The sequence below is a fragment of the Eurypyga helias genome, unplaced genomic scaffold (assembly GCF_000690775.1).
Source record: "Eurypyga helias isolate BGI_N326 unplaced genomic scaffold, ASM69077v1 scaffold7732, whole genome shotgun sequence".
NCBI lineage: Eukaryota > Metazoa > Chordata > Aves > Eurypygiformes > Eurypygidae > Eurypyga > Eurypyga helias.
The window spans coordinates 34,245-48,709 of record NW_010237788.1 but is presented as its reverse complement, the minus strand read 5'-3'; the positions used below and the strand labels follow the sequence as shown (position 1 = coordinate 48,709).

The window sequence follows — 14,465 nt, the reverse complement described above, 5'->3', positions numbered from 1 at the left end:
GCAGCCCGAGAGCAGCGCCTCGTCCCCGACAAATTCCGAAGGAAAAGCTTCCTTCCGCTCCCTTCCCGCCAGCGCAGTCTGGTTGGCGCTGCTCCCCGCGCCCACCCTGCCGCGCCGCTGACAGCCCGTGCCCGTCCGGCGCTCCCACCTCTTCCCAAACCTTCCTCCATCCCGTCCCTCGGCGGGGCTAGAATCTAGAACCGGTGACAGCCAAGGGAAACCCAGTCACCCCCGCTGTTGCCATGGGAACGCTTCGGCGTGAGCAGTCACTGCCGCCACCGCAGGCGCCCGGGCTGTATGTGGTGGAAGTTCGACAGAAGGCTACCCAAAACTTGGGAGAAGGGCTGGTTTTGCACGCTTGCTAGGTCAGTTTTAGGGCTGGTACCTTTAAATAAACACCAGAATACTTCGAGGATTGTTACAAACTCGTATTCTAAGTGTTTTCTATAGCTAAACATATAAATAGATTCATACCATTAACACTTGTGACAGCAAGAAATTCCTGCATCGCTATCTACTTCAACAAGACCACCTCGAATTGTGAAAAAATCGCTAGAGAAAGGTCGTGAAGTACCCAACTCTCATGCATTTCAGCTGGAATTGGGCAGCTAAAGGGAATAGCTGGGCCTTACTCCCTTCAGACTGGAGTTTTAGGTAAGACAGAGGCTGGATAACTTCACTAACGCCTCGTGTCTCAGACAGGCGGGAGCTGTTCGGTACGTTACTGACAGCCTGAGCGGACGCACTGCAGTCAGGATTCACAGAGTGCTGGAATTCAAAGCCTGAGCGTTACAACGGAAAGAAAGTCTCTCGGGAGAGCCATCCCTGCCCCGGCTCTCCGGGTACACTGGGATGGACCATAGTCTTCGCCTCGTAAACAGGAAAACGCCATGTATTAACTGCAGGGTTGGAAAAGAGTCAGGCAGAGCTGATCCTGCTCCACACCTACTGATTTAGCCACACCTCACGATTATCATATGAAAAGAAAACGAAAAAAACCAAAACAATCGAAAGGGAAGCAATCGGTGCGTGGCTGCGAGCCCAGCTAACACCACCGCTGCGTGCAGGCTCGTAAACGCTTCAGAATTGACCAAGAGGAAGCACGTTTCGTGATGACACAATCTTGTTGCTGTAGTCATTCATCGAAGGGAAACTCCCACAGGAAAAGGCATAAAGCTGTTAGGGAAGGCTAAGGAGCTGCTCAGCGCCAGTCAAACACTGCCTTAGATTCACAACAGAGCTGAACATGAGCACCAGCCAAGGCCCTTTGCAGTTTTTTTCTGGGTCCCTCAGGGGTAGTGCAGGGTGTGGTTTGGCCCAGCAAGGAACCTCTTACAGACCTGCAGGTGCAGACGGTGGTGCCAGCAGCACATATGCCTCCTTCTCCTCTGCCAGACCCCTCTGGCTGGCGACTGGAGGAGGGGCACCTTGGGGAGGCTTCGTTGAGCGCCACAGGGAAAGCATCTTCCTGGGTGGGAATGAGAAACAGACTATGCAAAACCTGAATGACCGTTTGGCCGCCTATCTGGACAAGGTGCGCTCCTTAGAAGCGGCTAATGCTCAGCTGGAAAGCTGCATCCTGGAGTGGCACAAGACAAAGTCGCACGGAAAGAGGTATGACTTCAACCAATACGAGCAAAACGTCACTGACATGCAAAGACAGGTAAGTCAGAGCTGGGACTGTGTCATTCGAGGCGCTTTTAAGGAGTCTGGGTACTCATTTCTGCTGATGGCTTTCCTTTAAAGTTAAATAGAACCTTTTAAATGTTAGAAATACTAATGACAGTGGTTCCAGGATCTGGGCATAAACGTTCCGTGTGTTGGCAAGGAGGAGAGTGGGGTACAAGAAAGGCTGGAGGGGGACGAGGGGGATTCTGCAAGGTCTGGCAGTATGAAGTACGCTGCCCAGTGTTCGTTTCGGTGTGTGAAACTGGTTTGAGTAACTCTGTCTGGCAGAATTCGGTCTTTTGACTGCATATGCATTAATGCAGATTACAGAGCAGGCAGACTGAAGGGGCCGCCGCTCTCACGCATCCTGTCTTCAGACACTCGGTTGCATTTCATTTCTTTGATTCCTGCGGTCACAGTCCATGAAACTGCAGGAGCTTTGGGTCCAACGAGCTTATGTAATCAGATGGAAAAATACTTCATTGTAATTAAGAAAATAGCAGTGACAAATTCCTTGTGGATGCTTTCACTATAATTAAAAGAAGAATTTCTGGTTCCTGCCAGTACTTAATATTAACGTTCAACAGTAACTCTTTCAATCTCCCAAACTCACGTGTCTTCAAATTTAAGCATAATATTAATCTGTATTCATAATGAACATACTTAGCACTGTAACCATCTGTGTGACTAATCAGTGTAATTAACTTTACATAGACATATGGGGCAAAACCCAAAGCTATTCCAAAGGCAACGTTGTTGTTTTCCCTCCACTCTTTAGAATACGGTTACCTGCCATTCTCAAGACCCTGAGAAGTATTTTTCAAAAGGGCTTGGAAAGGGTATTATCCCGCACCTTCGCTGACAGAGGCCAGGGTCTTAATCAAACTCCCTGCTCCCTGTTAAATGTGTTGCCTCCAGGCAGAAGATGAGGCACTCTGACCACAGCCGATGGGGAAGGAGAGCCAGAGTTGTCATCACCGATTCCTGTTTTAAGGATAAAGAAAGGTCATCCGTCTCCAGACCTATCGCTTGAGCACTTTTGGCTTTTTAAAGTAATCCAGAGATAAAAACTTGTTCATCGAGAATATAGGTGTGTTCACAGGGATTTGTAATTAATAAATCAGAAAGATTGAGGAAGACAGGAAGACTCAAAACATAATGCTGGTTGGGGTAAAGCCCTCACTTTTGAAGAGGTTGTACCCAAACCACTTGTTTTTAACACTCCCCACCATCGCTGGCTACAGGCACCTGTTAGACCACCAGCCGCCACAGCCAGTATGCTCTGAACGCGGGGCTCGGACGGGGGAGGAACGGGGTAAAGGATTATTCACAGGTGACAATTCAGTGATTTAACCCAGAATTTTGACTTTCTCTAGAAATTATTGCAATTAGCACCATGACTGCCAGCAGAATGAGTGAAAATACAGCATCTAATTATTAACCATAATTAAATTAATTAACCATGAATTAAAAAGGTGAAACTAATTTAGTACCTAAAATGAAATTTAGACCAAATTTAGGACCCTATATTTAATAATGCAGAAAGTCTATGATATGCTAGCAGTCTAAACTTGGAGGCATATAATCTTTTGGGTTCTACAGTTTGGACGAGACTCTTCCCTGTGTACCTGAATTGGGGATGAATGTGCCAGATGGAGCATTGCTCCAGCCTCACTCCATTCTAACCCAGACACCAAGTAAAATAGCAGCTGTTCTTCAGGTCGATGCCTCATTCGAACATCTTGTACCGCTAAGCGAGCAAACTGGTTCACACAGCATTCAAGGAGACAGGATCAGTGCTGTTGGGCGAAGGGCACAAGACATGCTGAGGAAGAAGTCAGTGAAGGAAGCCACCTTGAAAAAAATCTGTTCCGAGAAGGAATTTGAGTGTATTTTGGATAATAACACGTGAGTTCTTCATTAAGTATCTGTAAGCTTGCGGATTGGTATTAGTGATGCAGACGTACTCGTGATGGATGTGGCGAATAATTCTGTATAATCGTGAACAGCTAAATGTCCACATCTGCACGCACTGCTGACTGGCAGAGCGATCAAGATCTATCAACAGCTGGCAAAACGCTGCCAGTTCAGCCTGCACAGAAAGAGCCATAACGCATTTGTCTAAATGGGTTGCTGTGTTGCATGAGTATGAAGGGGCACACGGCTGAAGAACTCGTGTTGTTTCTCATTGCCTTATTACCTTCCATAGCAAAATTTACCATTCTCTAAGGATGGATTCAAGAATCGCCTCTTCTCTGACAACAAATTCATGCAACACATGTAGGGTATTGTTATATAGCAAAATTTACCATTCTCTAAGGATGGATTCAAGAATCGCCTCTTCTCTGACAACAAATTCCAGGCAGCAACACATGTAGGATATTGTTATTTCTTCAGCTGGCCTCGATCATGTCCCAGGGCAGTATCTGAGGTGTGCTGCTCATTGCTCAAGAATGTACAGTCTGTTAACAGATTAGCTAAAACATTCCACAGGCACCTTCTTTTTTACTGAGAGAGGTAAACTTTTGACACTTCAGAACAATTTTGTCATTTCCTTGTTTCTTTGTGATTCATGGAGGTGTGGGAAGTTTTACTTCAAGGTGCTGAGAGCTTTGTAAATGGCTAATGATTTCTCCACAGCCCTTACGCACCTTGTTTTGCTCTGGAGGTGTTGAGTGAGGGCAGCTATTGGAACTGCAACCATGCTTCTCTTTCCTCTTTGTTAGAAAAGGACATGAGGTCCCACAATTATTAGTTCTTGCCAATTATGTATGAGTTCCTGCTAGCATTCTTTCAAAGATTTTGAATGGAACACTGAGCTTTTCATATTCAGATCTATAGTTCAAAGCTATTTCATGCTAACAGGGCTTAGAAGCCTTTGAGGTGCAAGCTGAGTAGACTAAATGAATGACGTGTGCGCCTTCTCCTGCAGCTTTTAGGGCAAATTTCAACATCGCAAACCAAAATCAGAAACATGAATTAATCACTCTGTGCTGCTGGATGACTCCGTCCAGTTACAGGTGAATAACTGAATAACTGAATGGATGCCAGTGTTGTTCTCAAAATGACAATCCGTGCAACTCCAGACTGAAGCACACGGCGGACTTGAGGGGTCCTGCTCATCATCATTACACCTCTGTATCACAACACTGAGCGAGGTGTTTATCCACATGCTTACTGATTAGCATATGATTTATTCCAGCATTTAGCTTGTACTCAGACACAGCTTAATGGTCCTTACTGAAATGTCCCCTAAAGATGACAGGGCTGCTCTTCCAGCAACGCTCAGCAGAGTCAAAACCCGTTCACAAAAAGAGGAAGACAGTGACTGTTATTCTGTAATACACCATGAAGTCTGTGTAATATTATTCATATCCTCTACCCGACCAGGAATAATATGGCTCCTCCTACTTCATATCCAGAAAAGGAAGACAAAGAGAAAAGTGAGATTATGAACAAAAATTGCAGAAACATCTACCAGGAGACTAAGCTGCTTTTATTCATGTACTCTCCTTAACATGGGAATTCTGCTATTCAGATGCTTCCTACAAGCAGCAGGGAGTCTAAGCCAGCACAGGTTATTCACCATAGGGCAACACTGAGACTCCTGTGGGATTCTGTTTTCCAGATTGAGGATGGCAAGATCACCAATGCCAGTATCCTTCTACAAATTGATAACGCTAACATGGCATCCGAAGACTTCAGGCTCAAGTAAGCTCTTCTTTGGTTTCCTGATTACATTTGAAGAGGGTTAAGCAAAATACTGCTTTTTCTTGACAATCCAATATCAAACTGATTTTACAGAGGTTTTCTAGTGATACTGGATAAATAAAACCAATGTAGAACAGGGAAAAAAATGAAAAAGGATAAAAAGGATGTAAAAACCACAAATGATTGCTGAACAATCTTGAGTCACCATGTTTATGCTACTTAGTTCAGGTCCTGAAGAGCAGGTTTTACAGCAGACACTTGGTACTTGTGACAGAAGGCATTTAAAACTGTCATCTGGGAATACAAATTAACCCTTCTCTGCGCCATGCTTCCCCAGTCCAGCCCAAATCTGTTTCCTGTACTTATCACCTCTTCTGTCCCGCTCTGCAGGAAATACCCGTCCTTCAGTATCTTCTGCTGTGGTGTCTCAGAACTGTTGCCACAGTAAATGGGCCAGTGCTTCCTTGGCTCCCAGAACAGTTTGATTTTTCAGCACATTGTTGAAAGAGAGTTCTCAGGCCAACGGAAAAGGCAGAATGCTTGGACAGAAAACTTCCAGGCAGATCTTTGTGAAGGAAAAGAAGTTACATTTCTGTAACTTAAGACTTCCTAGGAATCATGATTTATGTTATTCTCAACAGGTGATGATCAGCTATTAAAAAATCTCTCAGCTCTTGGTAATACTGTAACAGACTTGGAGACTGAACGCTGTAGCCTTATCTAGCCTTCCCTTTCCTTACCACTCAGTAGTGTCATCAAGAGGAAACAGTGGAACTACTTTGTGAGACTGGAATCTCAGAATGAGACTGATGGATTGGATGTAGAAACATCAGTAGAGCCCTCAAAAATGAGTTCAGGGAAATATTTTGAGGGGCAAAAGTGCCTCGTGTACCCAAGGGAAGCCGGAGCAGTGGCTTGATGACTTTGGCTCACTACAGATGGCAAACTGCAAGAGGTTAGAGGGAATGTTAGTAACTGGCTTCTGTGAGATCTTTCCAGTTTTCTCAAGGACTAGGAAGTTATCATTTTGGAAAAAACTACAGAAAGCATTAATCACTGCAAGAGGTTAGAGGGAATGTTAATAACTGGCTTCTGTGAGACTTTTCCAGTTTTCTCAAGGACTGGGAAGTTATCATTTTGGAAAAACTACAGAAAGCATTAATTGTTGATCCTGTTTTCACATCTTTATTGGCAAAATGTTGAGAATCGTATTCTCAAAGCTTTCACAACCTGGTGAATGTTAAAAAGCAAGAAGGAAAATGAAAGAAAAAGTGATTATTTCATACCTCGTGTGAGGAGTTGTGAGGAAGAAAGAAAAACAATAATGAAACGCATCTTATTTTTAAGACGATTCTTAAAGAATATATTTTAGAGACAGAATTTGTTGCCCTCCTGTTTTGTTCTCTCTAGTACCCTACATGGAGGACGTAAGTGAGCCTACTTCTCTTTGATGCTTCCTGTAGAAGAGGCTAGCAGCGGTCTGTTCTCAGCAGGAGTGCTTTATCTTCTTTTTCCTGATACAGGTACGAAGCAGAGAAGTCTCGCAGGCAGGGAGTGCAGCTTGATGTTGAGAACCTGCGTAAGGAGCTCGACGGCCTGACTATTACTACAACAGATCTGGAAATGGAAATTGAAGGCTTGAGGGAAGAGCATATCCTCAGGAGGAAAGACCATGAGGAGGTAGAAAAAGTTCCACTTGCTAAAATCCTATCACACAAATCTTTGCTGCCATACAATTAACTGTAGGATCCACAATCTATAAATGAGATTGATGATTCAGAACCCAATCATGTTTCTAAAGAAGCCAATGAGAGTCAGATGAGGCACAAAGCTTGTGTACTACTTTACCAGTTAAACTGGGATTTCAGAAAGGATCAAAAATTGCTGTATTTTCTCCCAAGTTCTTGTCTAGTCACCTGCCCATCTGTCCTACCTGAGAATGACTTATATATTCCACAGAAATGTTCTCAGAAATACTGGGGTGTAAGTACACAGAGATTTCAATCAAACAGATGCTGTTGGGTTTGACTCATCACGCACTTTCCCCTCAACTCCGGATATACCATTTCACAGAAGCACAGAGTGGATGAGGTTGGAAAGGATATCTTGAGGTCACCTTGTCCACACCTGCTCAAGCAGGCTGACCTGGACTAAACAGGCCTTGAATTCTTGAAGGACGAAGATTTAAAAGAATGGTTGGTGAAGTCAAGTCAAATTACTTATTCTTGCAAAATCCTAAGCACAACAATTAGGTAATATTTAACAATTGGGAAAAAAAAAACCCAAACATGCTGCTCTGAATTCTTCCAGAGCTGTACCACAGTGGTTGCTGTTATTCCCACCCATACAGTATCAGTGTTTGACCACATGCTGTTTTCATTTTGCTTGATCTGGTGTTGTTTTCAGTTATTACCTAATACAGAACCAACCATCCTACTCAGTATCTGTGGATTCTTGAAATGGAGAATAGGAAGAGCAGGGTCACACAGCAGTAGCTGAAGCTCTTTGGCTGATCCCTGTAGAGTCAAGGACACTACTGAACGGCTGTAATAAAACAGTTCTTGGAAGCAGGGCAGCCAACAGAGACGTCAGTATGTCCAGTTGATCTGCATTTTGGAGGCCGTGATGTCATACCCTGAAATGCGACTTTGCCTGGACGCTTTTGAAAATGGTACCTAGCACATAAGATTGTGCTATGCCAAAGGAATGCTACCCTACCTGCTTGACTCGTCCTGTAATTATGTTGTTTACACAGTAATTATATGCTTTAATCCAATTATTCCTTTAACAATTACACAGAACTTTTACATTACTTTCCTGTAAACTTTGTTATAGTTCCATAAATATTAACATACAAGGTAAGAAAGTTGAAATTGCTGTTAGATTTTCATCAAAGATTTTGGGTTCCTAACAGATAAATAAATAAAAAATTCCAGTGCTTCTTCATTAAGTAAATATCTTCCAGAAACACTGTATGAATAGCTTTTCTCACATGTTTTTGTTGAGTTCTCCAGCACACTTCTGCCACAGAAGCAGATATAAGGCACTGGTTTAAGTCACATCATAGTATTATCCGTATATAAATTTTCCAAATGGTGTTAACTGAATATATGTACCAATTAACCTACCATAATGAAAAAAGTATTTTGGGTACGGTGAGAGGATGGAACTGAAGGCGGCAAGACAGGAATGAACACTGTCCGCTTTCATAAACAAGTTTGCTTGTTCCCTCTGCTACTGTATGAACAGGATATGGAAGCAAATCGCTCATCACAAGACTTCCAAGTCAATGTAAAAGTTAATGCAGCACCTCCTGAGGACTTGGCCAAGATCCTAGCAGAAATAAGAGAAGATTATGAAGCCATAATTGAAAAGAATCGCCAAAGCCTGGACAGTTGGTACAGAGAACAGGTAAGAGCTATTTGCTGCTCGTTTCAAAGATCCCTGTTGCTGTACATGACTGACCAGAATCAGCAAGTGTTTCTCTTCCCTCCACTCCACAGAGCGCAGTTATGTCCCTGGCAGCAACCCCTAACCCTGAACAGATACAGCGCAATGAGAACGAGATCAAGGATCTAATGCGTACTTTGCAGTCCCTGGACATCGAGCTGCAGGCACAGATGAGCAAGGTATTGTAGACATCTCTGCCTGGTCACTGCTAGTCCCTATATTCACAGAAATATATGGTCATGGCCCAGTTCTTCATTTAAATCCATAGCCTAGCATAACTTTGTTGTTGTTGTTATTGAGGTAGCAGTGAAATTGGAGTTCTGGCCATGCTTGACTCTGCCAGATATGCAAAATAGGTTGAGCAACCATCACCAAGAAATGAAAAATGTATGTCTCTCCTTAGAACAAAATATGGGGAGAAGAGAGAGATGGGACAGCTGACTCCATGGTCTAGAAAGAAACAGGTCCAAGAAGACAGACAGTAATACAGATTTCATATTTACAACTCCTGCTATAATGCATTAAATGTATAAACTGTGGAAAATGTTGGTGGAGAATCTTCAAAAATATAACTCAGCTCTTGTAGCAGTTAAAGCTCACATACCCATGACTTGGAGACTGGAGCAATTCTGACAGTAAATGCTGTCAAGCAGACAGAGTCAAGTCACAGGAACACAGCTTTTGAGCAGAAAGAATGTTAGGGACAAATCACTCGGGTTCTGCCTCTCGTTATGCACACACTACACAGCTCCCATGATCCTGCTCTCTTCACATGAAGACAGGAACGCGTAAGTGTTTAAGTTACCACAGTCTTACATTTGCAATCTTGTAGCTAGAGACCCAATTTGCTCACCTTTCTGCATTCTATCTACCATATAAATAGTAACTGTGATATTGGCTTATCTGCCCTGTCAGAAACACATGCTGGAGGACACCTTGGCTGACACTCGGAACTACTATGCTGTTGCGCTTCAAAACATGCAGCAGATTATCTCCAAATGTGAGGAAGAGCTAAGCCAGGTTCGTCATGACATTAAGCAGCAAAATAACCAATACAAGGTTCTTCTTGGGATCAAAACTCGCCTGGAGAAAGAAATTTCCACTTACCGCCTGCTGCTGGAAGGGAACTTTGATGGGTAAGGCAAAGGCGCCCTGGCTGGAATAGATGAGAAGAGAGTTCTCATATTCGGGTTATTTGTTTGTTTGTTTATGCTTAATCAAAGCTTGTGAGTGCCATATTACATCAAGGGTTGGTATTTTAATGTGATGAATCCTAATAAAAGTTTGAGCCACTTAGTATACAGAGAAACTTGTACCCATGTAATTTGGACTACCTACATTAATATAACTTTTTATGAAAAGAAAAATCTCCATTCCCACAGCATGCCTACCTCAGCACAGGACAAAGATGCCCATTTCAGGAAAATTCTTGTCTTCAAAACAAGTTCTAGATCAAAAAGAAGCCTGGAGGCAAGTTCAGATGTGTTTTGGTCAGCCATCTGCAGTTACAAATACCAGCACACAAAATCTGCCCCCTCCTGATGGGCTCTTGGGTTTCCCCACCTCTGCCTGGTCTGAAATCTCTGCACTCAGAAATTCTTTATTCTCTCACCTTATGCACAGAGCAGGTCTCATTTTCACAAAATTGGAGAAAGGAAGATTAGCAGCCTTCGTAACTGTAAATCTCGGGGAGGCAGGACAGTGTGGCACTAAGACAACGGGGTTGTCTGTCAGAAGCCAAACTGGGATCAATTGGAACAACTCGGAACATAAGAGAAACGATGCAGCTGCCCACGGCAGAAGCAATAATGGATATACAGACAGGGAGAGTTTCAGGTTAGAGTACCTGTACCTAAGACTACCAAAGAGGAAAAGTTCTCGGGGTATAAAGGCATCATTCTTTTTTAAAATTTCTCTTCTCTCTGTTCACAGTGGTGTGAGGTCCCATCAGAATCTGTGAGAAGGGGATGAATAACTTCTTGAAATGAGGATAATAATTTTTGTTTTCTCTTTACAGGATAGCAAGAAAATTGGAATCAAAAACTAAAGGTAAAAGTGCCTTATTTTGTTCTCTATAGTGACTCTCAGTGATTGTCACTTCCAATTAAACTTTCCTCAGCAGAGTTTCAGCCTCAGATGAATGAACTCTGGAAGGTTCCATGACAGTTGACTCTCGAGTAGGCCATATTCGAGAATAATGTCAGCGCTTCACTGGCCTTGCGAAGGGCTGCACTTGAGAGCACATTCTGCTGAGTCTGCCCGCTCGCCAACTGCCTTCGGACTGACCTCTGCTGCTCCACCACGTTGCCCAAAGCTGAGACTCCAGACGAAAGCTTTCATCGTATGCGAGGAGGCATAGGGATGCCATTTGGTGACTAAAGCAGCGGTAGGGCTTGTGAGCAAACAGAAAATCTGCATGTCTGAAGCTCATATTCTGGCATGAGCATGACCTACAGACATTTAGGGTAGGCTGCTCTGAAGGCAGATTTGCATTGGCTGGGATGTAGACGTGTTAGTCATTTGCCCTGACCTGGACGAGACTCGGGGTGACTTTCTGACAGTACATTTCACAAAGAGCAGTAACAAGGATCGACCTAAAGGGGAACACGTAAAGATAGATCAGTTGAGGAGGGAGCTGGTAAATCACTGTAAACGAACCTTTCTCTGCATCATCTCGTCTCAGCATTGCTGCTTGTCTAATTAACCTTTCTCTTGCCTTCAGAACATGCTGGGCTGACCAATCGAAAGATCAAAGCAATTGTTCACGACAGTGTGAATGGGCGGGTGGTATCCTCCACCATCAACGAGATCCATCAGCAAGCATGAAGGAAACTGCTCTGCTAACTACCAGCTTTCCTCACAGGCTGAGCTCTGACAACCCTTCTGTGCAACTACGTGCTGTATGCCTGTCTCCCTGTGTGGAAGTAGGGATACTACAGTGAACTCTCTCCTAAGATGATTTGCAGCCTCATATGAAAAGTTTCATACAGAGATAGGTGTAGCTGATATTGTTAGTTTAAAGAGCTTTTTAGTCATCAAAGCACCAAAGAAAAGCTATTCAACAAAAATCACGGGCTGAGCTGGTAATATATGTATTCTGCACATCTCACTGGGGCATGAATCTCCCCCTGTGATGCATTTATTGCTCTGCAAATTAACTATAATTTAAAGTGAATAATCTCAATTTAAAGTGAATAATCTCAATTTTTCTCCTGGTCTTATGTCTCTCATCATATACCTCACTGCAGCCAATAAATTCTTTTCCATTACTTGTTCTAATTGTCTGATTTTGCAGTTTCCTACCTATGTCCCAGCCCAAAGTGGCAATGTTACTGACACAGGTCAAGACTACAAAAGCTTCATTGTATCAGAAGCTATAAAACTGGACAGACAGGAAAAAGAAGGTGACACAAGGCATAGGTGACATTTACATAAGCAAAACTATTACACTCCTCTGTATACAACTTTTCAATGTCATTGTTTAAAACAGCATCATTGGTAGGATTGTTGTAAGGTACACGACTAAAACAGTCACCCTAGAAACACTATTTTATTCCTCAGCTTTAGAGAAATTTTGACTGTCTTTACACACTTTCCTTCAAAGATTATAAATCCTTTTCCAGACACATTCTTTCTCAGTGATCCCTTTAATTCAAAAAACCATTTCAGCTATTTGCTTTCATATGAAAGCTCATTGGTTTTGCTGACGGGCTCTGCAGTCAGGACAGACTGGTATACGCAATGCATACTAACGTAAGGGGAGAGGCTCAAGTTCTTTAGCCAGTTCCAAGCTTCTTCCCCTTTCTCACATCAGCCCAGTCACTGACTGCAGGAGGCCCTACCTGCAATTTCCAGTGATGTACAAAGCTAAAACTGAGCAAGAGAAAGAGAAATATTATTAGGACAGTTTAGACAAAGAAGACTGTATAGGCAGAAGGAAGTGAGACAGAGTGGTGCATAATGAGTGTCTGTATGGATTTGCATTCCAAAGTCAACATCTGCATGTAAAACTGTGTTCAGGGCAATCTCATATGCATAAGCAAAATTGTCACCGTATTCTTTGCTACCTACTCATAAGGGACTCTCATAAACGACTCCTGTTCCCTGCTTTGCTTTGAAACAAGGATTTCACAAGAAAGTGAAAATTTCAAAGAAAATGCAGATTTAAAATAAGCAAAGTCCAGCTCCACCATACAATGTTTTCTTACTGGCATGTTAGGACCAGTTCATGATTCCTCTTCGTGTGTCCCCCCACCAACTCTCCACCCTTGTTGCACAAAGAGATCCCAAAAGCACTGAATGGATTACCTAATGGTTTCTTTAAATTGGGCAGAACTTGTATTACAGGATTAGTAACTCCTGGCTAATTAACAATGTCCTTCCTTATGGCTTACCAGATCCAACAAGCCAGACCCGGTGTTTGCAGCATCTGGCCAAAATGTGCCCAGGTTTTGTTAAACAATTTTCTGTGATATTTAAAGCTATATTCATTTACTCAATTTACAGAGCACAACCATATTGCTGTGATACAATTATAAAAACTTCTAAGTAGCCCCTTATTTCTAAATCAGAAGAAAGCATCTGCTTTGCACTAGGTCTTGATTGTGCTAAACTACAAGGGAAGAAGAAGGAAAAACGAGTAATTGCAGCGCTTTATAGAACACGCCTGCCCTTATTTCACATCCTCCAGCAATGCGTCGGCTTTACTCGTGTCCTAATGTCGTCTCAGGCAGAGAGGAGAGATGCTCTCCCTGCATTCCTGTGTTACGCTCAGCTGTGATCCAAACGGTGCTGGGTACAACGCAGCAGAACTCCCCATGCACTCCACTGCTCTGATGATTTTAACCTTCTCTTACAACCATGTCAGTGCACTCTGTAATGGTCAGGCCTGGACAGCTCACAACCCTGACCTCACAGTTCACTCTGTTTACTCACATCATCACCCATCGATGGCTCTATCGCGTCCACCCAAGGTGCTGTCTTTTAGCAAGCAAAGTAAACCAATTAGTCCTTAAACATATAAATATTAGTTACACTCCATTCTGTTTTCTAAATGAAGGCAGGTATTCTATGGCAAAAATTGCTTATTCCTGAAGAATTTTTCATGGCTTTAGAATACTACGTATAATTGCAGATCTCCTTTTGGTTGAACAGCTGGTGATAATGAGCCACCAGCCACAGGCTGCCCTACATCTAGAGGTTATTCATTATTTCTGCATTTGTGTCCTGGTAGATAAGCTGTGCATTTCTAAATGCATTTGGGGTAGGTCTGCACCCTAAATAATAAATGACAGTGCGAATATTTACCATTTGCATGCACTGTTAACATTATATTCTCACAACATGCTGAGAGATGAAGTTGGGGAGATAATGAATGGGGGTGGTATTATCATTCCCATTTTATTGCTTGAGAAATTGGAAAAAGAGATGACACAACTTGCTCAAGGCTGCAAAGAAAGTCACTGATAGCGACTAAATGAGAATTCATCACTTCACAGCTTCTACTTAACCCAGCTGTTAGACAACACAACTTCCGCAAAGAGCCGCTCTCTGGTTACGGCAATCCTTGCTGCACCCGATGGTGCCCAGGAGATCCTCTCGTCGATTCATTCCAAGGCTGTTCTGCCGGTCAAGAC

At 43.1% G+C, this 14,465-nt stretch overlaps 1 protein-coding gene across 1 annotated transcript; it reads left to right on the top strand.

The window, feature by feature from the left end:
- The first annotated feature begins 1,246 nt into the window (after nucleotides 1–1,246).
- On the top strand, nucleotides 1,247–10,907 carry KRT23 (keratin 23 (histone deacetylase inducible)). The gene is made up of 7 exons (XM_010147586.1): nucleotides 1,247–1,663; nucleotides 5,297–5,379; nucleotides 6,903–7,059; nucleotides 8,629–8,790; nucleotides 8,883–9,008; nucleotides 9,745–9,965; nucleotides 10,847–10,907. Exons 1-7 carry the CDS (start codon nucleotides 1,247–1,249, stop codon nucleotides 10,905–10,907), a joined length of 1,227 nt encoding a protein of 408 aa, XP_010145888.1.
- The last annotated feature ends 3,558 nt before the right edge of the window (nucleotides 10,908–14,465 follow it).